This window comes from Coenobita brevimanus, chromosome 41 (assembly GCF_032717465.1).
Source record: "Coenobita brevimanus isolate Jiangsu-jjx chromosome 41, ASM3271746v2, whole genome shotgun sequence".
Classification (NCBI taxonomy): Eukaryota; Metazoa; Arthropoda; class Malacostraca; order Decapoda; family Coenobitidae; genus Coenobita; species Coenobita brevimanus.
This window is the reverse complement of record NC_136994.1, coordinates 18,880,892-18,905,166: the sequence shown is the minus strand read 5'-3', so window position 1 is coordinate 18,905,166 and position 24,275 is coordinate 18,880,892. Positions and strand designations below refer to the sequence as shown.

At 42.6% G+C, this 24,275-nt stretch overlaps 1 protein-coding gene across 1 annotated transcript; it reads left to right on the top strand.

Moving 5' to 3' along the window:
- The first annotated feature begins 375 nt into the window (after positions 1 to 375).
- Positions 376 to 21,812, top strand: LOC145397549 (uncharacterized). The gene is made up of 12 exons (XM_080270620.1): positions 376 to 457; positions 7,690 to 7,793; positions 9,308 to 9,605; positions 10,324 to 10,634; positions 11,122 to 11,350; positions 13,527 to 13,651; positions 14,300 to 14,449; positions 15,149 to 15,376; positions 16,180 to 16,429; positions 18,173 to 18,393; positions 19,174 to 19,488; positions 19,690 to 21,812. The coding sequence occupies exons 1-12, from the start codon at positions 376 to 378 to the stop codon at positions 21,772 to 21,774; spliced, it is 4,398 nt and encodes a 1,465-aa protein (XP_080126746.1). The 3' UTR covers positions 21,775 to 21,812.
- Positions 21,813 to 24,275: the final 2,463 nt, after the last annotated feature.

The following is a 24,275-nucleotide window of genomic DNA, read 5'->3' as shown; positions in this document are numbered from 1 at the left end:
TATGCACGATATATTTGATGAAAAATGTCCATCATAAAACTATATGAAGTTGGACATCAACTGTTTTACCAAATAGGTCAGTGCACCGTCAAATAATAGTTTGCCAAAGTTCTATACTGTATTTCGAACGAACAATAGACAGTTCTTTCAACCTGTTAACTCAGTATTAAGGTAGGCTATGTATTACGCCCAGAAACTATGACCATCAATTAAAAAAAAATAATGATAATTTTGTTCCTTTGACTAAATGAATACTACCAAACTGACACGCAATATCTCAATAATTTCACCCCCTGTAGCGTCTGCGATTGCAACGGTGCCGGTAGTAGGTTGCTATCAAACTTATCAGAGGTTTCCCGCTCGCTATCAGATAACATGGCCGGCAGTTACTATGAGGGCCAGCACCGTAGTCTCCATTCCGTAGAGAGAGTCAGTGTCAACCTGGCTGCGGAACGAGGTGTGTGTGTTGTCAGGGTCTCTTGGCTTGGCGGAGAGAGTTGGAAGCAGGAAGGATCGTCGTTCGGGACATTAAATGTGACATTGGTTAAATAACAATTAACTTGCTTATAACATTGTGGCTGAAATGTGCGTGAGTGATGATGCTCATGTTGTCTTTAACTTTTTACTCTATATGGTAGTCATGCAGTAAGATCTAATATAATCATACTATTCTTGGTCGCAAAGTGTCAGATCGAGTTGAGTCAGCAGTGTTATAATACCAATTCGTTCAGCCAGACGCCAAGAATGTTCTGGAGGCTTCACTATCTTTGCGGCAGCTTCTCTCGGTACTAAGACCTGTTTCAAATTACTTCAGTCATTATTCTTATAATTTAACCGATGGCGGAAGTGTCATAATACTTATACCTTCATTCAGACATACTGGGAATATTCTAAAGGCTTCAATAGATGTTTCCTGTGCCTCTCAATACTAATAGAACTGTTTCACAATACTTAAGTCATCCATATAGTTTTTACTTAACTGGAAGGTGAATTAACGTTGGGCATTCTTGCATTCTTACCTCCCACGTGCCTTGGATCTTTTCACAAACTTTCTTTTGCTTCAGTTGTGTTTTAAATTACCTCCTAATACTCCTCTCTTTACTAATACAGCAACCAAACTACACTGACTAGTCAAGTGAAAAATACAACCACGCAAGGTGGTTTTTTGATAATATAAACCGCCGTGGATGCTTGTTTGTCGTGAAAATTGGTTTAAGATAATTTATGAATCGACCTCAGTGCCACCGTACAATTCCCAAATATCTTCAGCCATTTTTCGGTGACCTTCGATTCTGTTCACCTGCAAGAAAATAATCCGAGTGATAATATACGCAAAAACCCTTCATAGCACAAGAATGAAAATAGACAAACTACGTCTCGAGCTCAGAGTAAACAGAATGAACTTGAACTGTCGGCGTGTAGACAAAATGTAGTGTGTGTGTGTCTGAATGATGGTGGTGAAATTAAACTGGGCTGCGGCTTTGCTTCTGCTGCTTGCGGCACTGTCTGCGGCCACGTTCATTCAACAAGGTGAGTTTTGAGTGAGACATTTCCTAATATAAACTTTAATTTTGATGGGTGAGCTGTATTCTCGTAGGATTCAGATTCCATATCTTCCTGTGTAATTTATTTGCCTAATTATCCATAATATGGATTATGCAGTAGCTTTGTATCTCAGGTCGTTGAGTTAATAACCTACCACAGCCTCAAAGGCCTAAATTATAACAAGAGATAAGCACGGTTAAGTGCATGCAGGTGGCGTCTGTCCCCACCTTTACTTTTACCTCATAACATTCTCATCAAAGCTAATCCAGGGAGAATATGGCTGATTAACTTTCTTGTGTATAAAACGATTTATAAGCTAACAGGTTGGTGGAAAGAGAGAAAGTCCTGAAAGGCTATTGTTCAAAAAATATAGCTTAGGAACGTAATACAATGACGTCCTGGATATTATGATGCATTGAAACTGCCGATGAATGGCCTATTGAGGTAAGATTGGAGCTAAAAACGTGTGTATAGTAGAAAAAAAAAAAAAAGGCAGAACAACAGAGGGTGACATCATTGTTAGTGTTCATTTTTATCTCCTGGGAGTGAATGAAACGGATGTTGTGTGGAATGTAGTGATAGCAAACGCGTGCGTAGACGAAAGCAAGCTCTGTACAATAGTGAAATCATCGGTATTAACGTTTTTTCTTTTCTTTTTTCATTGGGAGTGGATGAAACAAATGATGGGTGGAATGTTGAGGTAAGGAGATAAAAAGCTATGACTCAAAGCTCGCAGGTGTATCCCGCTAAGGCCAGAGGGTGTATTCATAAAGTAGATTCCGTTTTATCCCATCATTACGGTCAGCAAGTCTCCAGAGCATTTACATGACGTGAAATTATAATGTTTGATAGTATTTTCACGTTATTATCCCCTCTAGGTTGCTTGTGAAGTGTTTGGCAGCTGTGTGAGGGAAGATGAATGTGTAAATTAAGCGGCTTTTATTACGCAGCTGAAGTTTAAAGAAGTTTTATGAATACAGCCATGTTAGAGCGCCCACCCGGATAATAAAACCAAGAATAATGTTTTTCAGAGTCACAGTTTTCTCATTTTAAATTTTCTTGGTTGTTTAAATGGTTATATAAAAAAAATGGAAAGAAATAGAAGAATGCTGAGTGTACATGGTGCGTAAGAACTGAAGAGGAATGTAGCGAGGTCCTTGTATTAGCCATGTGCCAGAGAGAGAGAGAGAGAGAGAGAGAGAGAGAGAGAGAGTATGCTGTGTATGTGTGAGTAAGAGAGAGAATGTAGTATGCGTAGACTGAGTGTGTAAGAGATGGGGATGCTGTGTATGCGTGGGCAGTGTGTGTGTGTGTGTGTGTGTGTGTGTGTGTAGGCGTGGCCCAAATTAGTATACAGACCGAATACCCGCCAGAGGAGTGGTTTGCAAGAGAAAGAGATGCTGTATGTGTGTGAGCCGAATTTGTGTACAGATGAAAAACACGCGAGAGGAAAGGTATGCACCGTTTTCCGTTCGCCTTTTTGAATTGTACCGATATCTTAGAACTGCATGGGCGAAGTAGATAGATAGAGCGATAGATAGATAGAGAATGATACATAAATGAATAGATAGATACGTAGCACTGGTTCTTTGCATTAGTAGGTCGAGGGAAGTTGCAAAAACCGGTAGGCAGTGCATGAAACCGTTACATGGAAGTGCATGACTGGTTTCTAGGTTATACTGTAGTGAGGCTTTGAAGGCCAGTAGTCTAGATGGCAATGGAGGCTTCGTAACACTTCTTCCTTAGCGATTTAGTCTGAATATTGATCTTCTTTTTTCGCGTTATTTAAATCGCTCCAATATCGACATTGTGCATCAGTAGGGAGATGAGAGGACAGGATGTTTTTTTTATTTCGTGTTAAATATTAAAGTGTAGCAGGAACATGAAAGGGAACGCTGTGGTACATGAGAGAGAGAGAGAGAGACTTTGGTTTCTTAAAATAGACTGTTACTAGTACTGACAGAGAGAGAGAGAGAGAGAGAGAGAGAGAGAGAGAGAGAGAGAGAGACTTTGGTTTCTTAAAATAGACCATTACTAGTACTGACAGAGAGAGAGAGAGAGAGAGATTTGCACCGGTTTCTTAAAATAGATCAACATTACAAGTACTAAGAGAGAGAGAGAGAGAGAAACAAAATTTTCAAACGGCCAAAATAACAGAAAATAACGTCGCAATCATCCGTTATTGTTTGTATTGTTCAACTTCCACTGCATTCAAAAGTGATCATAATAATAATAATTTCCTGACCTTGAATGAAAAAAAAAAATAACATGAATATTTGTGAGCTGAGTGTGTGAGGCATAGGCAACAGCTCTCTCTCTCTCTCTCTCTCTCTCTCTCTCTCTCTCTCTCTCTCTCTCTCTCTCTCTCTCTCTCACTCTCTCTACGGTATGTGAGAAACTTATGGGTCTGAATATAGCCGAGTTGGACCTTAGCCGAAAACGGAATATCTTGGTTAAGAGAATCCACTCTCTCTCTCTCTCTCTCTCTCTCTCTCTCTCTCTCTCTCTCTCTCTCTCTCTCTCACACACACACACACACACACACACACACACACACACACACACACACACACACACACACACACACACACAGACTAACCCTGGAGTATGCATCAGTAGTCTGGAATCCTCATCTCAAAAAACACATAGATAAGATTGAAATAGTTCAAAGGGCCGCTACAAGATGGGTACCAAGCTTAAGGGACCTAAGCTACGAAGAAAGACTAGAAAAAAACAATCTACCAACACTACAGGAGAGAAGGAAAAAAGGAGACATGATTATGTTATATAAATGCATATCAGGTAAGGAGAAAATAGACATAAGTGAATATATAACCTATGGGGAAGCATCAGTAAGAGGACACTGCAAAAAACTGCATAAAAAGAGAGGCGATAAAGACGTAAGGAAATTCAGTTTCCCAAATAGGGCAATTGATCAGTGGAATGCACTACCGAATGAAATAGTGTGTGCCAAAACAATTCACAAATTTAAGGATATGTACGATAAATATGGTATAATTCAGGGGACAGTACGAGCTTGACTCATTCCTGTAAAGATACAATTAGGTAAGAACACACACACACACACACACACACACACACACACACACACACACACACACACACACACACACACACACGTTAGTAGCACCCATAACATTAATAACAACCCTAAATAACACCATCACACACCAATAACGCCTTCATAACACCATAAATAACACCGTAACAGCTCGTAACCCTAGAAACGCTTGTGTTATCAGTGTACTAAATGACCCGTGACGTCACCACCCCAGGCACGGTGATAACGTGACTGATAGCGTCTTATAAACCATCTAATTCGTTATCAGTTGTTTGTGGAGAGAGAGAGAGAGAGAGAGAGAGAGAGAGAGAGAGAGAGAGAGAGAGAGAGAGAGAGAGACGTGTGTTAAAAGAAACATCATTTGGCAAGAGTTTACATCAGTTTACAGTGTTCATCATAAAAGCAAAACACCAAACTACTCCAAAGTATCAGTAATTAAAGGACCTGCTCAGTCTGTAATAACAAACTAAGTAAAAAAAAAGGGTCAGTACAAATAAAGAAGAATCAGTAAAGCCAAGAAAAGGGCAAGGTAAAGAAAAATCCAAGTAAATGTAAGTACACAGGTAAAGCATTATAGTCAGGTACTTACAATAATAACACGAGGTCAAGGGAAGTGTCAGTGGTGGGCTGTGAACTAGGCGTCACCGTCAACACAGACTCCACTAGAAAGAACTCCGCTTCGTTCACACCACCAGTGACGTCTGAGGAGTGGATGGGGTGGTCAGAGTGTAAGCAGTGATTATATATGGCGCTTTAGGATGGTTTGGGAGGTCAGACTGTGGGCAGTGTTTACGTCTGGCGCTATAGGATGGTTTGGCTAATGGCCTGTTTGTATTCACTGATTAACCCAAGTGCTCAAAGATACGAACCCCTACCTGGCGTTTAGCTTTGCCAATAACACGTTTACTGACACACTACACACACCTGTAGTTTTGCCAGTACACATTACATTACAGTAATAACACGTGTACGGATACACTACACATGCCGGTAGTTTTGCCAGTGTACATTGCATTACAGTAATGACACGTGTACCGATAAACTACACACGCCTGTAATTCCGTAGGCAAAGTAGCTTTGAACCCAAACAAGCTGCTTAGGGTACCATTACCCTAAATAATAACCCCAATATTTATCGGCAGGGGGGTGGAATTATCATAGTACCGGTATTTTAGTTATTTTATTCTTAGTGGAAAAATTACTGGTAACTAAAGTGAGGATTTGGTTCCTAAAAGTAAAAGGAAGGAAAGAGGAAAATGTGGTACCGATTAGTTAAGCCTGTGACTCTAGGTTTTACACAGAAGGACACTTTTTAGTTGCACACCCTGATATCAGTTACCTTTTCGTGGTTTTTCTCTTCATTGTGTGTGTGTGTGTGTGTGTGTGTGTGTGTGTGTGTGTGTTCTTACCTAATTGTATCTTACAGTAATAAATCAGTACATATCAACGATCAGTGAATGGGGACAAAACAACCTTGTCTCATATAATGCTAGTAAAACTAAATATACACAATTTACTAATAGACAGATATTGCCAGATTCGTACATTACCTTCAGTGCTACTAATATTCCCATCTCCAAAAGTATTGAAATTCTTGGTGTCTCACTTAACAACGCCCTCAGCTGGACCTCTCATGTCAGATCACTTGCTAAAACCGCGTCAAAGAAACTTGGATTATTGTACAGAGTCCGTAACTTCTTCGCTAATGAGCAGTTAGCCATAATTTATAAGAGTCATGTGCGCTCTCAGCTTGAATATTGCTCACCCTTGTGGAATGGATGTGGAGAGGTTGCATTAAAACAACTAGATAATATTCAGAACAAATCTGTTAGAATTATTAACAACCCTGCCATTACAGATGAACTACCTCCCCTGCAAGTAAGAAGGAATGTTGCCTCCCTTGCATTATTTTACAGATATTTTTATGGCAAATGCTTAGACGAAGTTGCGTCCATGGTGCCACCTCTCCATGCCTTCCCTCATGCTACACGGGCATCTGGCAGCGCTCATGACTGTAATGTCACTCAGCCATATTGCAGACATCTGCCTATCAGAACTCTTTCATTTCCCGACCTGCATCTCTCTGGAACTCGCTTCCCCAGAGTTGTTTCCCTCCAAACTTCAACCTACAGCTGTTCAAGTCGAACTCTTACAGATATTTTATGAACAGAGGACACCTGTAATCTGGTGTATGGATTATTATTTTTTTATTTATTTGCGTTTCCTTCCTCTGTTCTGTTATTAAAAAAAAAGAATGAGTCAAGCTCGTACTGTCCCGTATCTTAAACCATATTTATCGTACATATCCTTAAATTTATGAATTGTTTTGGCACACACTATTTCATTCGGTAGTGCATTCCACTGGTCAATTGCCCTATTTGGGAAACTAAATTTCCATACGTTTTTATCACCTCTCTTTTTATGCAGTTTTTTGCAGTGTCCTCTTGCTGATGCATCCCCATAGGTTATATATTCATTTATGTCTATTTTCTCCTTCCCTGATATGCATTTATATTGCATAATCATGTCTCCTCTTTTCCTTCTCTCTAGTTTTGGCAGATTCAGTTTTTCTAGTCTTTCTTTGTAGCTTAGATCCCATAAGCTTGGCACCCATCTTGTGCGTGTGTGTGTGTGTGTGTGTGTGTGTGTGTGTGTGTGTGTGTGTGTGTGTGTGTGTGTGTGTGTGTGTGTGTGTGTGTGTGTGTGTGTTCTTCCTGACACAACAGTTTCCAAGGCATGATAAGCTGATAAGGCGCTATCTTCCCAGCTGTTAGCGTCTCTCTCTCTCTCTCTCTCTCTCTCTCTCATCATTCATTAGGAGAGAGCCTGCAATCATCTATCTATCTATAGCCCGACGCCCTAATCCCGCAAAGGGTGGCCGCAGACAAAACGCCACCAAGTCGTTTTGGCACCCACCATTTGACTGCCCTTCCACCAACTCACTCCCCCCTCCTTCATATACCTCTCAACTCCATCCCTCCACCTCATCCTCGGTCTTACCCTCCCTCGCCCTCCCTCCACCGTAACAACGCACCTTTTTAAGTTCCTTTCGTGTTCCGCAGAATGTTTGGCGTCACGGAGCGTCACACTGCCGTGGTTGTGGTCGCAGGCGGAGGTACAGGGCTGGATCGACGAAGATACACTCGATTCATCACCCATCCTGAAGGTGTTATTTTTCGTGTTTTCTTTAATATTTCGTGATTTCTTTAGGTTTTCGTGTGTTTTCTTTAGTATTTCGTGTGTTTTATTTAGTATTTTGTGTTTTTTTAAAGTATTTCCTGTGTTTTATTTAGTATTTCCTGTGTTTTCTTTAGTATTTCCTGTGTTTTATTTAGTATTTCCTGTGTTTTCTTTAGTATTTCGTGTGTTTTCTTTAGTATTTCGTGTGTTTTCTTTAGTATTTCGTGTTTTCTTGAGTATTTTGTGTTTTCTTTAGTATTTCCTGTGTTTTCTTTAGTATTTTGTGTTTTCTTTAGTATTTTGTGTTTTCTTTAGTATTTCCTGTGTTTTCTTTAGTATTTCGTGTGTTTTCTTCAGTATTTTGTGTTTTCTTTAGTATTTCGTGTGTTTTTAGTATGTCTTTTTTCTTTTAGTATTTCGTGTGTTTTCTTTAGGTTTTCCTGTGTTTTCTTTAAGCCACACACAGGATAGGGTTCACGCACACACCTACTGAACATGTCTTAGCGAAACTACAGTAATTAGTTAAGTGAAAATCCATCCATCCATCCATCATCCAGTCCTGTGTCGCCCCATGACGAGCGTAGGAACCCGGGGCTAGACAATTTGGTCCTGACATGACCAGCCTCACTCATCCCTGAGTGGCATCACATGAACAGTAAATCCCAACCATCCCTTGGATATAAACCTTCACTGGCTCAATCCGATTGGAGCGCTTTACCCATTAAACCACCAGACGCCATATTTGGTTATATGGTTACCACCCAGCATAGTAAATGGTTTCGTGGTGTACAGGAAACCATTTGGCTTGTCACTCAGTGTCGAGTTACCCATAGGCAGAAGGAAGAGGAAAGAATGGAGGAAAGACAGAAGAGGGAGTGTAAAGGAACCCATAGGCAGAAGAAACAGTGAAGAGGTAAGGAAAAAGACAGAAGAGGAAGGATAATAATGATAAAATAAGCGTGCAGTTTTATTCTGTGCATTTAAGGAAAGCATGGAACTGCATACCCACTCTTGCGATATTTGTGATGATTTCGTTGATATCCATGTGCTCACTTTTCCCTTATTGCTAATTGTTTTTTTTATTTTGGAGAGGGAGACTGACCCCCTCAAGAATCACTGGGGGGTCTCGGTCACCAAATATCGCAATACCGATCGGAGTCTATTGTACTGTACAACATCTACTAAATTATCAGAGCCATATCTGCACTCCATTTACTATTTCTGATATATACTTTTTAAAATTTGGTGAACGGAGCTCCCCTTCCCCCCCTCCAAAAAAAAAACATGGTTGGAAAATTGTATGTAGTGTATTTTTTAATTTGGTGAACGGGGCTCCCCTCCCCCAAAAACATAATAATGAAATATTGAAAAACTCTCACAGTAACTCGACGAACTCCTCTGGGAAGCTTCATTCAAATCCATTAAATAGCCAGTGACTATATGTATTAGTTTTTTCATGTTGTGTACACGATCTAACATCATTTACTACCATTTCCTCAGTTCAACATCACCGTACTGGGGGAAGATGGCGAGAAACATCACATCATCCACATCACGGCGAACTCCACCACCATGACGGAGGGACAAGATGGCAGTCCCGAATTTGAGATGACGCGAGAGCCCGAGACGTCAGCGGGCTGGATAAAAACCACAGTAACAATCTTTTACAACGTGACGGTAGAGAAAACGGGCCCGGGTGAGGAAGGAGAGGGGGAACTACTGCTTTCCTACCCCCTTCAGTATCCAGTGGCCGAGGTGACGGTGTCTGGTAGCAATGTCACCGTTAACTGCCCATCAGGTTAGTACGATCTTTGAAATTGGCGCTCTGTTTTTGTTTTTTTCGTAGAGGGAACACTTTTGCGAGCTTCTGGCCTTGGGTTCCTTCTTCCTTCTATAAAAATAATAAAGATACGGGTTTCATAGACTCTGCTCTTACACAAAATTAGTTCTGATTAATTTGCAGTAGCTTTATGTCTTTCGATGCCTTGCTGTTCTGCCAATAAGTTGCTGTGAGATATGGATGTGATAGGAAGCGTTAGGAGAATCACATTGAGGTGGTTTGGCCAAGTGGGGAGGATGGAGAGTGAGAGACTGACCAGGAGAGTGTATGTGAGTGAGGTGGAGGCGGGGAGAGGGAGGGGAGGCCAAGGATGAGCTGGAGGGATGGAATGGAGAGGTATATGAGAGAGAAGAGGGTGTTGTGAGCTGGGAGCAGGGCAGTGAAATGGCGGGAGACAGGGCGACATGGAGGCGATTTGTTTGTGGCCACACCTTACGGGATTAAGGCGTCTGACAATAAATAGATAGAGATAATTCTGATGCTTTCCCATAGGTCTCACATATCCATTTCTTTCCAACTGATATGGTGGATAAGAGGACACGGGAAAGCTAAAAAAAATCCCCTTGTCTTCATGCGTCTCACATGTCCATTTCTTTCCAACTGATATAGGGGATAAGGGGACATGGGATAGGTAAATATATCCCTTCGTAGGTCTCACATGTCCATTGATTTCCAGGTCGACTGATATGGAGGATACGAAGACATGGGGTACCTAAATGGATCCCTCTGTCCCCTACACCTGGCCTATCCCACCTGTCCTTCTACACTCAGCGGCCTGTCCTACCCTCCTTAAGGCTTCCAGGGGGCCGGATTTTCACCCTAGGGCTTTTCCACGGCCAGCCCAGCACCCTAGCCTCTATCATCACCAGCACTGACTCCTCCACAGCCACGGCCACCACCCAGCCCCTCCCAGCCTTCACAGAGCACCACTTCGTCATTGACTGCACCCACGACGATGGCGAGGGCGGTGTGCAGTGTGATATTATGGTGAGGGTGTGTGCAGTGTGTGTGGTGTGGTGTGGTGTAATATTATGGTGTGGTGGTGTGATGTGGTGTGGTGTAATATTATGGTGAGATGATGTGCAGTGTATGTGGTGTGGTGTGTAATATGGTGAGATGGTGTGCAGTGTGTGTGGTGTGGTGTGGTGTGGTGTGGTGGTGCAGTGTAATATGATTAGGATGTGTAGCGTATGTGGTGTGGTGTGGTGTGGTGTAATATTTTGGTGAGATGGTGTGCAGTATAATAATAATAATAATAATAATAATAATGATAATAATAATAATAATGATGATGGTTAAGATGATGCTGATGGTGATGATGAAGATGATGATGATGATGATGACGATAATGGTAATAACAACAATGATGATGATTAAGGTGACAATAATAATAATAAAAATATTAATAATAATAATAATAACAATAATAATAATAATGATAATGATAATAATGATAAATATTTCTCCTACACAGATGGCCTTAGAAATACTGGAGACTGCATACTTTCCATCACGACCCTTGTATCTCCAAGTGGGGGGGTCGGAGGGGGTCGGCGCTCCCTTCCTCCTCTTCCAGTACACCAGCGACCCCCCTGCCTCCCCCCTGCCACGCCTCACCACTCCCCCTGTCACCACCACACCCCCCTCCGTCCCGACCCTACCGCCTCCACCACCAGGACCGGACTATGAAGGTTCTTTGAGCAGTGAGCTTTGATTGGGTTTTGTATCTGTGTGGTAGTAATGGTGGTGGTGGTGGTAATGGTAGTAGTAGTAGTAGTAGTAGTAGTTCTTGTAGTTGTTGTTGTATTAGTGGTGGTGGTTGTAATAGTAGTAATAGCGGTAGTAGCACCTGTTGTTGTATTAGTGGTATAATAGCAATAGTAACAGTAGCAGCAGTAGTAGTAGTAGTAATAGTAGTAGTAGCAGTAGTAGTAGTAATAATCGGAATGTGTGTATAACCAGGCAGTGGAGCAGCACGGTTATATCAGTGCCACCACGTGAAGGCGACCCAATGTATTTACACTTAAAAAAAAAAATAACATACATACCCCATGGAATATGCTGTGAGGAATTTGGAAATAATTTTTGTGTCTAGTGTATGTTAATTTTTCTCCTCTCTTTTTCCTGTTCTCTTTTTCCTGTTCTTTTTTTCCTGTTCTCTTTTTCCTGTTCTCTTTTCTGTTCTTTTTTTCCTGTTCTCTTTTTCCTGTTCTCTTTTTTCTGTTCTCTTTTTCCTGTTCTCTTTTTCCTGTTCTCTTTTTCCTGTTCTTTTTTTCTGTTCTCTTTTTTCTGTTCTCTTTTTCTGTTCTCTTTTTTCTGTTCTCTTTTTTCCTGTTCTCTTTTTCCTGTTCTTTTTTCTGTTCTCTTTTTCCTGTTCTATTTTTCCTGTTCCTTTTTTTCCTGTTCTTTTTTTCCTGTTCTCTTTTTCCTGTTCTCTTTTCTGTTCTCTTTTTCCTGTTCTCTTTTCTGTTCTTTTTTTCCTGTTCTCTTTTTTCTGTTCTCTTTTTTCTGTTCTCTTTTTCCTGTTCTTTTTTTCTGTTCTCTTTTTTCTGTTCTTTCTTGTTCTTTTTCCTGTTCGTTTTTCTGTTCTCTTTTTCCTGTTCTCTTTTTTCTGTTCTTTTTTTCCTGTTCTCTTTTCTGTTCTTTTTTCTGTTCTCTTTTTCCTGTTCTCTTTTCTGTTCTTTTTTCTGTTCTCTTTTTGTGTTCTTTTTTCTGTTCTCTTTTTCCTGTTCTCTTTTTTCTGTTCTCTTTTTCTGTTCTTTTTCCTGTTCTCTTTTTCCTGTTCTCTTATTTCTGTTCTCTTTTTCCTGTTCTTTTTTCTGTTCTCTTTTTCCTGTTCTCTTTTCTGTTCTTTTTCCTGTTCTCATTTTCTGTTCTCTTTTTCTTGTTCTCTTTTTCCTGTTCTCTTTTTCCTGTTCTCTTTTTCCTGTTCTCTTTTTCTGTTCTCTTTTTCCTGTTCTTTTTTTTCTGTTCTCTTTCCTGTTCTCTTTTTCTGTTCTCTTTTTTCTGTTCTTTTTTTTCTGTTCTTTTTTTTCTGTTCTCTTTTTCCTGTTCTCTTTTTCCTGTTCTTTTTTCTGTTCTCTTTTTCCTGTTCTCTTTTTTCTGTTCTCTTTTTCCTGTTCTCTTTTTCCTGTTCTCTTTTTCCTGTTCTCTTTTTCCTGTTCTCTTTTTTCTGTTCTCTTTTTCCTGTTCTCTTTTTTCTGTTCTCTTTTTCCTGTTCTCTTTTTTCTGTTCTCTTTTTTCTGTTCTCTTTTTCCTGTTCTCTTTTTCCTGTTCTCTTTTTTCTGTTCTCTCTTTTCTTTCTTTCTTTATTTATTTATTTTTTTGAGATAGCTCTGATGTGTCGTGTGTAATAGTGTTTGTATATTATTTTTCCTCCTCTCTTACTTTCTCTTTCTTTCTTTCTTAATTGATAGGAAGTGATTTTTCTCTCTCTTTTCTCTCTCTTCTTTCTTACTTTCTTTAGAGACAGGAAGTGGTTTGTTTCTCTCTCTTTCTCTCTTCTTTCTTTCTTACTTTCTTTAGAGATAGGAAGTGGTTTGTTTGTCTCTTTCCTCTCTTTTTTTTCTTACTTTATTGATACGAAGTTATTTTCTCTTTCTCTCTCTTTTTTCTCTCTCTTCTTTCTTACTTTATAGAGAGGAAGTGATTTTTCTCTCCCTTTCTCTCTCTTCTTTCTTACTTTCTTGTATTATTGATAGGAAGTGATTTTCTCTTTCTCTCTCTTTCTTTCTTCTTTCTTTCTTACTTGATAGACGGGAAGTGATTTTTTCTCTCCCTTTTACTCTCTCTTTCTCTCCTACTTTCTTTATACATAGGAAGTGATTTTTTTCTCCCTTTCTCTCTCTTCTTTCTTACTTTCTTCATTTTCTTTCGCAGGGAGTGTGGAGAAGAGTGCAGGCTGGAGTGGGTGGTGGGTGTTTGTGGCTCTCGTGCTGGCGATCCTCCTCGTCTTCATCGTCATCATTTGTGTAATATCCCACTACCACAGGCCTAAAATTGAGGTGAGTAGAGAAAGAAAGAAAGAAAGAAAGAGAATAAAGATAATCTGCAGAAATATTTGTAAGATCTGGGTCATAATTTGCTATATATACTGTTTTTATTATATTTATTTAGTTATTCATACAGTAATTCATTCATTCATCTGTTCATTCGTTCTTTCATCCATCCATCTATCTGTCTGTCTATCTATCTATCTGTCCATCCATCTATCTATCTGTCTGTCTATCTGTCCATCTCTCTCTCTCTCTCTCTCAGTCAATCTGTCTGTCTGTCTATCTATCTATCTATCCATCCATCCATCCATCAATCAGTCAGTCTATCTGTCTATCCATCCATCCATCCATCCATCCATCAGTATATCTATCTGTCTGTCTGTCTGTCTATCTATCTATCTATCCATCAATCTATCCATCCATCCATCACTCCATCCATCCATCCATCCATCCATCCATCCATCACTCCATTCATCCATCCACTCATCCATCCATCACTCCACTCATCCATCCATCCATCCATCCATCCATCACTCCACTCATCCATCCATCCATCCATCCATCCATCCATCACTCCACTCATCCATCCATCCATCCATCACTCCACTCATCCATCCACTCATCCATCCATCCACTCATGCATCCATTCCTTTCCAGAAATACTTTGGCGTGATCCCCGGCTTGAGGATGATGATGGAGGGAGGGGAGGAGGAGGAGGAGGAGGAGGAGGAACTGGACCAGGGCGAAAGGCGACCACTTTTCAACCGATCCATCTCTCTCATCAACACTCACGACCCCAAAGCTGCCGTGAGTGCAGTATATATAGGGAGGTGCCTGGTGGGTGAGTGGATTTAGGCTATCAAGGTGGATTTAGATTACAGAGAGTTTAAATTCGAGGTATGTGGATGAGGTGGAGTGTTTTTCTTCCACGTCTTTCCTCTCAAGGCTGCCGTGAGTACAGTATATAGAGAAGTGCCTGGTGGATGAGTGGATTTAGGCTATCAAGGTGGATTTAGACAATAGAGAGTTTACATTCGAGGTATGTGGATGAGGTGGATCATTTTTTCAGCCACTTCATCTCTCTCAAGGCGCAATATATAAGTGGATGCCTGGTGGATGAGTGGATTTAGGCCATCAAGGTGGAGTTAGACTATAGTGAGTTTAAATTCAAGTTAAGTGGATGAGAAGGTGGATTATGTGGATTATTCTTCATCCACTCCATCTCTCTCATCAACACCCACGACCCCAAGGCTTTGAGAGAGAGAGAGAGAGAGAGAGAGAGAATTTTCCTGTACAAGGTTACGTAGACTGACCCATATTTCAGGTTCCTTTGAGAGAGAGACAGACAGACAGAGAGGGTAGGAAGCGAGACATAACTTTATCTTCCTAGGTTAATATAGTGTAATTTTCCAGGCTCCTTTGAGAGAGAGAGACAGAGACAGACAGACAGAGACAGAGAGCAAGACATAAATTATCCCCACAGTCTAATCTAGCATAATTTTCCAGGCACCTTTGAGGCTATGGAACGCGGTGGCATCGGGTACGGAGAGTGAGGTGAAACAGGTCGTTGATACGCTGGGACCTGACCCGACCCTGGTGATGGGGGGCAGGGACACCTCACCCTACCAGGAGGCCCACAATCGAGGTCATGTCAACGTTCTGAGGGTGCTGGAGGCCTTCATGCACCGGCGACCCGACGTGGCTCCGAATGACATGGTGCTGGGTGTATTGCAGGTGAGACAGCTTGACCTACGCTGAGATAGGTAGATAGATAGATAGATGGACAGATAGATAGATAGATGGACATAGATAGATAGATGGATAGAGAGAGAGAGAGAGGGAGAGAGTGAGGGGGAGTGCTCGGTGTACTGCAGGTGAGGCGGTGTGTATTTTTACCTGAGATTCACGTACTCTCATGTAGATAGATGGATGGATAGATAGATATTTAGAGAGAGAGGCTAAGCTAATTTTGTGACTTCTGTGCCCTCCGTGATGATAATTATGATTTCTCTATTGGTGTCCCCTCTTTGGTGATGATGATGATGATGATGGTGGTGGTGATGATAATGATGATGGTGATGATAATAATAATGTCGATGATGATGACGATTATGATGGTGATGATAATGATGATGACAGTGATGATTATGATGACGATGATGGTGGTGATAATGATGATGACGATGATGGTGGTGATAATGATGATGACGATGATGATGGTGATGATAATGATGACGATGATGATAATGATGATGATGATGACGATTATGATGGTGATAATAATGACGATGATGATAATGATGATGATGATGGTAAGAATAATGATGACTTCTTGATTTGTACTCCCTCTTTGATGATTTTGATGACAGTGATGACGATGGTGATGATGATGATGATGGTAAGAATAATGATGACTTCTTGATTTGTACTCCCTCTTTGATGATTTTGATGACAGTGATGACGATGGTGATGATAATGATGACGATGATGATGGTGATGACGATGATAATAATAACACAGCACCCCACCCTCCGCAGGCACACGGCAAGAAAGTGGACGAGGTGTTTGCGGCAGCTCAGGGGGGTCAGTATCGGCACAGCGGCGGGGTAGACGTCCTGCTACGAGCCTTCAGTCTACCGGGGACCCTACAGGACTCCCAGGGACGCTCTCTGCTCCACTACGCCGGCTCTATGGCTCTGGCTGACTCCGGCCCGCTGTGGTTGGCTGACGATATAAGGAGTTTGGTGGAGACGCACGGAGTGTACGTCAATGCGGTGGACTTTGTCGGTAGGGAAAGTGGTTAAGTATTCATGGTAGTTACAGGTGCACTGAGAGAGAGAAAAATAATGACTAACTTGGCTCTGCTTTGAATTGCTTTGAGATTTATGGAGTTTACGTCAATGCGGTGGACTTTGTCGGTAGGGATAATGGTTAAGTATTCATGGTAGGTACAGGTGCACTGAGAGAGAGGAAGAATAATGACTAACTTGGCTGTATTTTGTGTTACTTTGACTTTGAATTGGCTCTGCTTTGAATTACTTTGACAGTGGACTTTGTTAGTAGGGAAAATAGTTAAATATTCTTGGTAGTTACAGGTGCACTGAAAGAGAGAACATATAATTAATAACTTGGCCCTGCTTTGAATTGGCTCTGCTTTGAACTACTTTGAGATTCCTAGTGGACTTTGTTGGTAGGGAAAATGGTTAAGTATTCATGGTAGTTACAGGTGCACTGAGAGAGAGGACAAATAATCACTAACTTGTGCTTTTTATTACTTTGACTTTGTGTTACTTTGAGATTCACAGAGTTTACATCAACCTTGTGGACTTTGCTGGTAGGGAAAATGGTTAAGTATTTTTGATAGTCACAGGTGCAAGGACGAGAGAAAAAAATAATCATTTACTTGGCTCTGCTTTGTGTTACTTTGACTTTGAATTGCTTTGAAATTCACAGAGTTTACATTAAGCTTGTGGACTTCATTGGTAGGGAAAATAGTTAAGTATTTTTGATAGTCACAGGTGCACTGACGAGAGGAAAGATAATCACTAACTTGGCTGTGCTTTGAATGACTTTGAATTACTTTGAGATTCACAGAGTTTACATCACTTTGTTGGTAGGGAAAATAGTTAAGTATTTTTGGTAGTCACAGGTGCACTGAAAGAGAGGTAAAATAATCACTACCTTGCGCGCCAGATCCGGTGTATGTGTTGTACTGCACCTGTATGACGGCCCTGTAGAATTAGTTACCCACCTGTGATGAATAATTGAGGGTATAAATAATTCACTCTTCATACAGGTCACACTACCTTTTCAAAATCTCTCCCTGGCACAATATAATCATCTCGTGGAAGCAACAGGAACCAAAGAAAGAAGGCAATTGATCCGAAATAACTGCACGAGACAAAATCATTCTGTCTGGCCACACTACCTTTTCAAAATCTCCCCCTAGCCCAATATAATCATCTCATGGAAGCAACAGGAACCAAAGAAGGAAGGCAATTGATCCGAAATAATTGCACGAGACAAAATCATTCTCTCTGGCCACATTACCTTTTCAAATTCTCCCCCTAGGCCAATATAATCATCTCTAGGAAGCAACAGGAACCAAAGAAGGAAGGCTGTTGATCCGAAATAACTGCACGAGTCTAAATCATTCTGTCTGGCCACACTACCTTTTCAAATTCTCCCCCTAGGCCAATATAATCATCTCTAGGAAGCAACAGGAACCAAAGAAAGAAGGCAGTTGATCTGAAATGATTGTACGAGGCTAAATCATTCTGTCCCTCACCCAGGCCGTACTACCATCGCAAAATCTACCCCAACCACAGTATAGTCTTCTGGTGGGAGCCAAAATTAATCAGTCAGCCAATCAATCAATCACCCACTCACTCACTCATTTACTTACTCACCCACTTACTCATTTCCTCACTCACTCACTCATTTACTCACATACTCTCACTCACCCGAATAAGCAGGAGGTTACTGTACTGCGGTGCTTCTACGAGACTAAATCTTTCTCTCCCTCCACAGGCCGTACCTCGCTGCACGCCCTGGCAGAGAAGGCCAGTATGAGCGAACAACACACGTGCTGGGATGGCCGTACTCTCAGTGTACGTGAGGCGTGGCTGGACCTGGCAAACCTCCTCCTCACCCTGGGAGTCAACCCTACACTGCCTGACCACTCCGGAAAGCGACCCTCTCACCTGGCTGCGGACGCTGACAACGAACACCTGGCTGACCTGTTAATTAAGGTAGGTTGGTACAGGTGAGCCGAGGATACAGGTGGAGTGTGTTATATATATCAAGAAAACTGGCTCTGTGTCATTTTTTTTTTTTTTTTTTTTTTTTTTTTTTTTGTCACTTTTTCCCTCCTTCATTCTCTCTCTCTCTCTCTCTCTCTCTCTCTCTCTCTCTCTCTCTCTTTTAGTATGGAAATTGACTCACCCTATGGAAAACTTAACTCTTACGTAACTATTTCAAGCCTGAAGTTAGGTTAGGTTAGGGTAGGGTAAGGTAGGTTAGGTTAGGTTAGGGTAGGGTAGGGTAGGTTAGAGTAGGGTAGGTTAGGTTAGGGTAGGGTAAGGTAGGTTAGTTTAGGGTAGAGTAGGTTAGGTTAGGGTAGGGTAGAGTAGGGTAGGGTAAGGTAGGGTAGGGTAGGGTAGGTCAGTTTTCCAGAAGGGTTAATATTCCATCTGACACTGGCCTAAGATGTCTGTTGGATGGATGTTGGGAGCTGGTGGGATAAAAGGTGATGATGATAATGATGATGGTGGTGATGACGATGATGATGTTCAGTGATTCTTCCAGTTTTGTAATTTCTGTTTCCTGTTGATTATTATTATTATTATTATTTTTACTCGTCATTTTATTTCAATCTGTCCTTTGGTAGGTGATGATGATGATGATGATGATGAAGGTAATGATGATGATGATGATGATGATGAAGATGAAGATAATGATGGCGATGAAGATGAAGATGATGATGATGATAATAATAATAATGATGATGATGATGTTAATGATCCCAACAGGCAGAGGGTAAGTCTCCTTCAACTGGCCAAGGTGACCCGCTGGAGAGGTGTCGCCAGCTGGTGGAGGCGTCGGGCCGGGGCGATGTTGGGGCCATGACGGAGTTCCTCACGGCCGGGGCGGGGACAGTCCTACCCCTGGGCAGCCGACGCGACCCCCTCCTGGCAGCGGTGCAGAATGGCCACAGGGATGCAGTGTTTCTCCTGCTGGCGGCCGGGGCTCCTCTCTGTGCACATGGGCTACTTGGCAACACACCATTCCAGGCCGCTCACACTACCCTGGGGCTGCCTGCACTTTTCCCGGCAGTTATTAGAAAGGTGTGTATGTGGTTTGTTTACACACACACACACACACACACACACACACACACACACACACACACACACACACACACACACACACACACACAGGGAAATGAGAATGGTAAGATTGATATATAACATCATACTGGGGGAGAAACAAACTCTGCAGATTGAAGAGGATGTATGAGCACTGAGACTGTTCTGCTGTGTGTGCAGGTGTTCTGTGACCAGTTGGAGTGGGAAGCAGATGCACTGGATGGTGATGACCAGGTGGTGGTGCTGCGAGAGGGGCTGCGACACCTGCGCACCATCGCTGAGCTCTCCGGACACCGCCTGGGGGAGGAACTCAGCACCTGGCTTGATCGTAGACCAGCCTCCGCCACATCAAACTATATGGACATGATGGCTTTAGCTGCCTCCAATGGCCTCACTCTGACCTGCCAGCTGTTAGGTGTGGCTGGGGTGCCTCTCAACCCTCTACCTCACCAGCCACATCCCCTAGCCCACGCCCTGGAAGCTTCGCGTCACGACACTGCATACTCACTGTGCCGGGACCTTAAGATGAACCCCTACTCCCTTCCTGACACCACCGCTGAAGTACCTCCTCAACTTCTGAACCACCTGGTGTTGAGTGAGCTGCAGAAGTTTGAGATCAAGCTAAGCAAGAAGGAGGTTGAGAGCGGCGCGGCACAGGACCTCTTGGAGTATGCCCGTGGTCAGCGCACCAGCCGTAATCGCAAGCAGCTAACAACCTTCCTGTATCTTTTGGCTGAACTGGACCTCATTACCATCCTGCACCAAGTCAGGGAGGCACAGGATGATCTTGATATTAACGCCGCTGTCCATGAGGCTTCTGGTGCCACCATGTTGCACGTTGCGGCTGCATATGGGAAAATAGGCATGGTGGAGTATCTTTTGGGTCACGGTGCCGACCATACCAGATATACTCGCGCTGGTCTGGCCCCTGTACACCTTGCTGCTCTAAGGGGCCACCAAGCGTGTATGAAGTATATTATGGCATACACAAAGGCGGAGTTGGGGTGTAGCACTGGCCTCACTCCCTCACTCATGTTCGAACACTTCTCAGCCAATGTCAAGAGTCGTCATTTGGATCTTTTGACAGTTCCAGAAGCTAACAGTGTGACGGCAACCAAAGGAGATCATGCCAAAGCTCGCCTTATCCTGGCCGGTCGCTGCAGCAAGCTTGGCATTAAGTCATCGAGTACGTTCTGGAATGTGCTTTGCGAGGAGGAGAGAAAGATGGAAGAACTCATTGCGCCAGAGATGGAAAGTTTGATACAGACCGACGTGCAGCGTCTGTGTGATCAGATTGCACATATAGATGGCCGATTTGGAGGAAAAGTAGTCTTCTGTTCCCCACTGGAGGAAAAAACACAGCTGCTCTTGCCTGAGAACTTTGATTTTTGCCTTGAAGTTCAAACCTACACTGGGCTTCAAGATGGCTGTGTTAATGTTAAGGAAATTGGGGATAATGGCCAACCTGGGGAACACACAGTTGAAATATCGAGCACCAAAGACGCAGACCTGTTCTCAAACTCGAATTTCAAGACATCGTTCAGTAAAGCAGCACATGAGGCCTTGGGTGCCGTTAAATTTAAATCTTTGGCACTAGTCCCTCCCTTCCTGGCCCACACCACGACGGGAGTGTGTATCCATGCTGCGTACAGATCAAAGCAGCGTATTATGTTGGTTCGTGTGAGTGTCAGCCCCGTTATCAAGGTTCCTAGACCCCAGTGGCTTAGCATCAAGTTACCAAAGCGATTCAGAAACCAAGATGGATCCGCTGACTCCCATGAACACTTGGTAAATGTTTCGGAAGGGGCGTGGATCTATCAGTTCAACCCAGCTTTGAGGTGTGTGTTGAGGAGAGCGAGCGAGACTGAACGTAGAGTTGCCCAGGCGTGTTTGTATTTAAGGAAGCTTCTGGAAACTTGCTGGTGGTTGCCCAAACAGGAGGAGAGGAAGAAAGGCCAGGCGCTGCAGACATACCCAGTTGGCGTGACCCTACCAGAGACGTCCACCCTCCTGACGCATTTCCTGGAGGAGGTGGTGCTGGGCCAGGGTGAAGATGGATCCAGATGGGGACAAAATCAGTTCCTGGAGCGGGTTGTGGGCGTGATGAAGAGATCGTCGGCGTGTTCCCCCAGCCAGTCCCCTCTGCCAGTCCTCATCCCTAAGCAGTGGGAAGCGCGGATGAGTAACGCGACGGAGGCAGCAGTTCAATTCCTACTTGACCTCCTCCAGAACAGCATTGAAAACGGACAGACGGCCTCGGTGTAGTGGAGGAGACGGGCAGAGACAAGTGTTCCCTCATCATCAACCACAGGACTTTAGTATTATTATTGTTTTGCTACAGTTCAGTTCCTCCTTGACCTGTATTATTATTATTATTATTATTAGCAGTAGTAGTAGTAGTAATAGTAGTAGCAGTAGTAATAGTAGTTGCCGTAGTAGTAATAGTAGCAGAAAATAGTAGTAGTAGTAGTATTATGTTGCTATAGTTCAGGTCCTCCTTGCCTAGAATATCATAGAAAACGTACAGAAAACATAGAAAACTCGATATAATAGGGGAGACTTGCAAATAATATTTTTGTGTTTATGAAGCCCTGTATTCTCGTAGGGTGAGGAAGGTTACTAACACCTCTTCCTTAGCGATTTATTTTGCCTATTACACCTTGCCAGTCTCTTGCAACAAACTTACTTCTTTGTACTATGGACCTAGACTGCAATAAATAAGATGAATGCAGTTATTACAATGGCACACGCAGGAATAAACAGGTAAGGAAAAAGTGTTAGGGAGCTTCCTCATCCTACGTCAGATGTGCGAAGATAAACTTAGTAAGCTTAAAACTTGTCTGTAAATATGGGCCTGTATTCTCGTCGGTTAAGGAAGCTTCGTACCACCTTCTTCTAAGCGAATTATTTGCTTATTACACTTTACTGCCCTCTTCTGTGTTATACAAAATCCTCTCAGTATCGCCAAAGCACCCTAACGCCTTTTCCTTGGCGATTTATTATGCTTATTACATCTTGCTGCCCTCGACTGTTTTATATAACTTCCAGTATCGCCAAAGCTCCCTAACACATTTTCCCTAAGCGGTTTATTTAGCTTATTACGCCTCACTACGCTCGTATGTGTTATATTAATCCTTTTAATATTGCCAAAGCTCCCCAGCATCTTTTTCCAAGCGATTTATTTTGCTTATTACACCTTACTTCCCTCTTCTGTGTTATATAAATCCTTCCAATATCGCCAAAGCCCCCTAACTCCTTTTCCTAAGCGGTTTATTTTACTTATTTAACCTTACTGCCCACTGTGTTAGAGAAAGTCCTCTCAATATCGCCAAAGCTCCCTAACGCCTTTTCTTAAGCGATTTATTTTGCTTATTACACCTTACTGCCCTCTTCTGTGTTATGTAAATCCTTCCAGTATCACCATACTCTGCATAAGTAACGTGCAAAAGGATATTAACCAGTGATATTAAGCAACCTTATCCAAAAATAAATCGCAAAGGAAAAGGTGTTAGGGAGCTTCTTCACCCGACGTCTTGTTGCGGCCCTGTTATATCTCGAGATGATTTAACTTGGAAAATGAAGGTTATGGTGATGGATGTTTACTGTGTACGTGTTTACTGTGTACGTGGATGTTTGCTGTGTACGTGGATGTTTGCTGTGTACGTGGATGTTTGTTGTGTACGTGGATGTTTGCTGTGTACGTGGATGTTTACTGTGTACGTGGATGTTACTGTGTACGTGGAAGTTTACTGTGTACGTGGATGTTTACTGTGTACGTGGATGTTTGCTGTGTACGTGGATGTTTACTGTGTACGTGGATGTTTACCGTGTGTATGGATGTTTACTGTGTGCGTGAATGTTTACTGTGTACGTGAATGTTTACTGTGTACTGTACGTGAATGTGCTGTGTACGTGGATGTTTATTGTGTACAAATGTTAATGTGTTCTCTAGACTTTAAGTAATGTATATGCAACGCAGGGTATAGTGTTTAGAAATATTTAGCAACATGTATTTATTGTGTTATTAAATGAAAAACTGAATTCTTGTTTGCCTGTGAGTGTTTAAATGGAGTGAATGAATGTAGAACCGTTATACTCGGCGCTATGTTCAAAGTTCTCCCAGTTTCGTTTTCGTTCGTTAATATAGCCTCCAGTATACTTCCATGCGTCGGTTTTGTTCATCTAATGGCTGCTCTCCATGCTACTCGATCTCTGGCAGCCTTCCTATTCAATCCCTGAGGTCACACTATCACCACGTCCCAGGTCTTTTTCAGTCTGCCTCTCGCAACCCTTCCCCCGACGTTCACACTTTTCACTTTCCGCGCCCAACTGTGAGCGTACCCAACAAATTTTCACTGCTTTCACTCACCCTTATTACATTCATGACAAACTCCACCCATTTTTCCTCAGCCTGCACACCCACACCACCATACCCATCATTCCTGCCCTGCCAAAATATCTTATACCAACAGTCCGTGCCAGCAGTCCTTGTGGCTGCTGCACCGCTATAACCTAACCTGTAAACAGCCGGCATCAACCCCCTTCCTACTCATTGCCTCAGCCACTTTCCCCGCTCCACCCTTCACACTACCCACATTCCAGGATGCCACTACAGGGACACCCTCCAAGGGCCTCGGCACTGTAACAGCCCCGCCATTATACACCCACTGATAGGGCAGCCTCCTAGGGCGCTACTCCCAGGGCCCCTCTGACAATATACACCCACTGATGCCACACAGGGAATTAGGGTGATGGTGATGATGGTG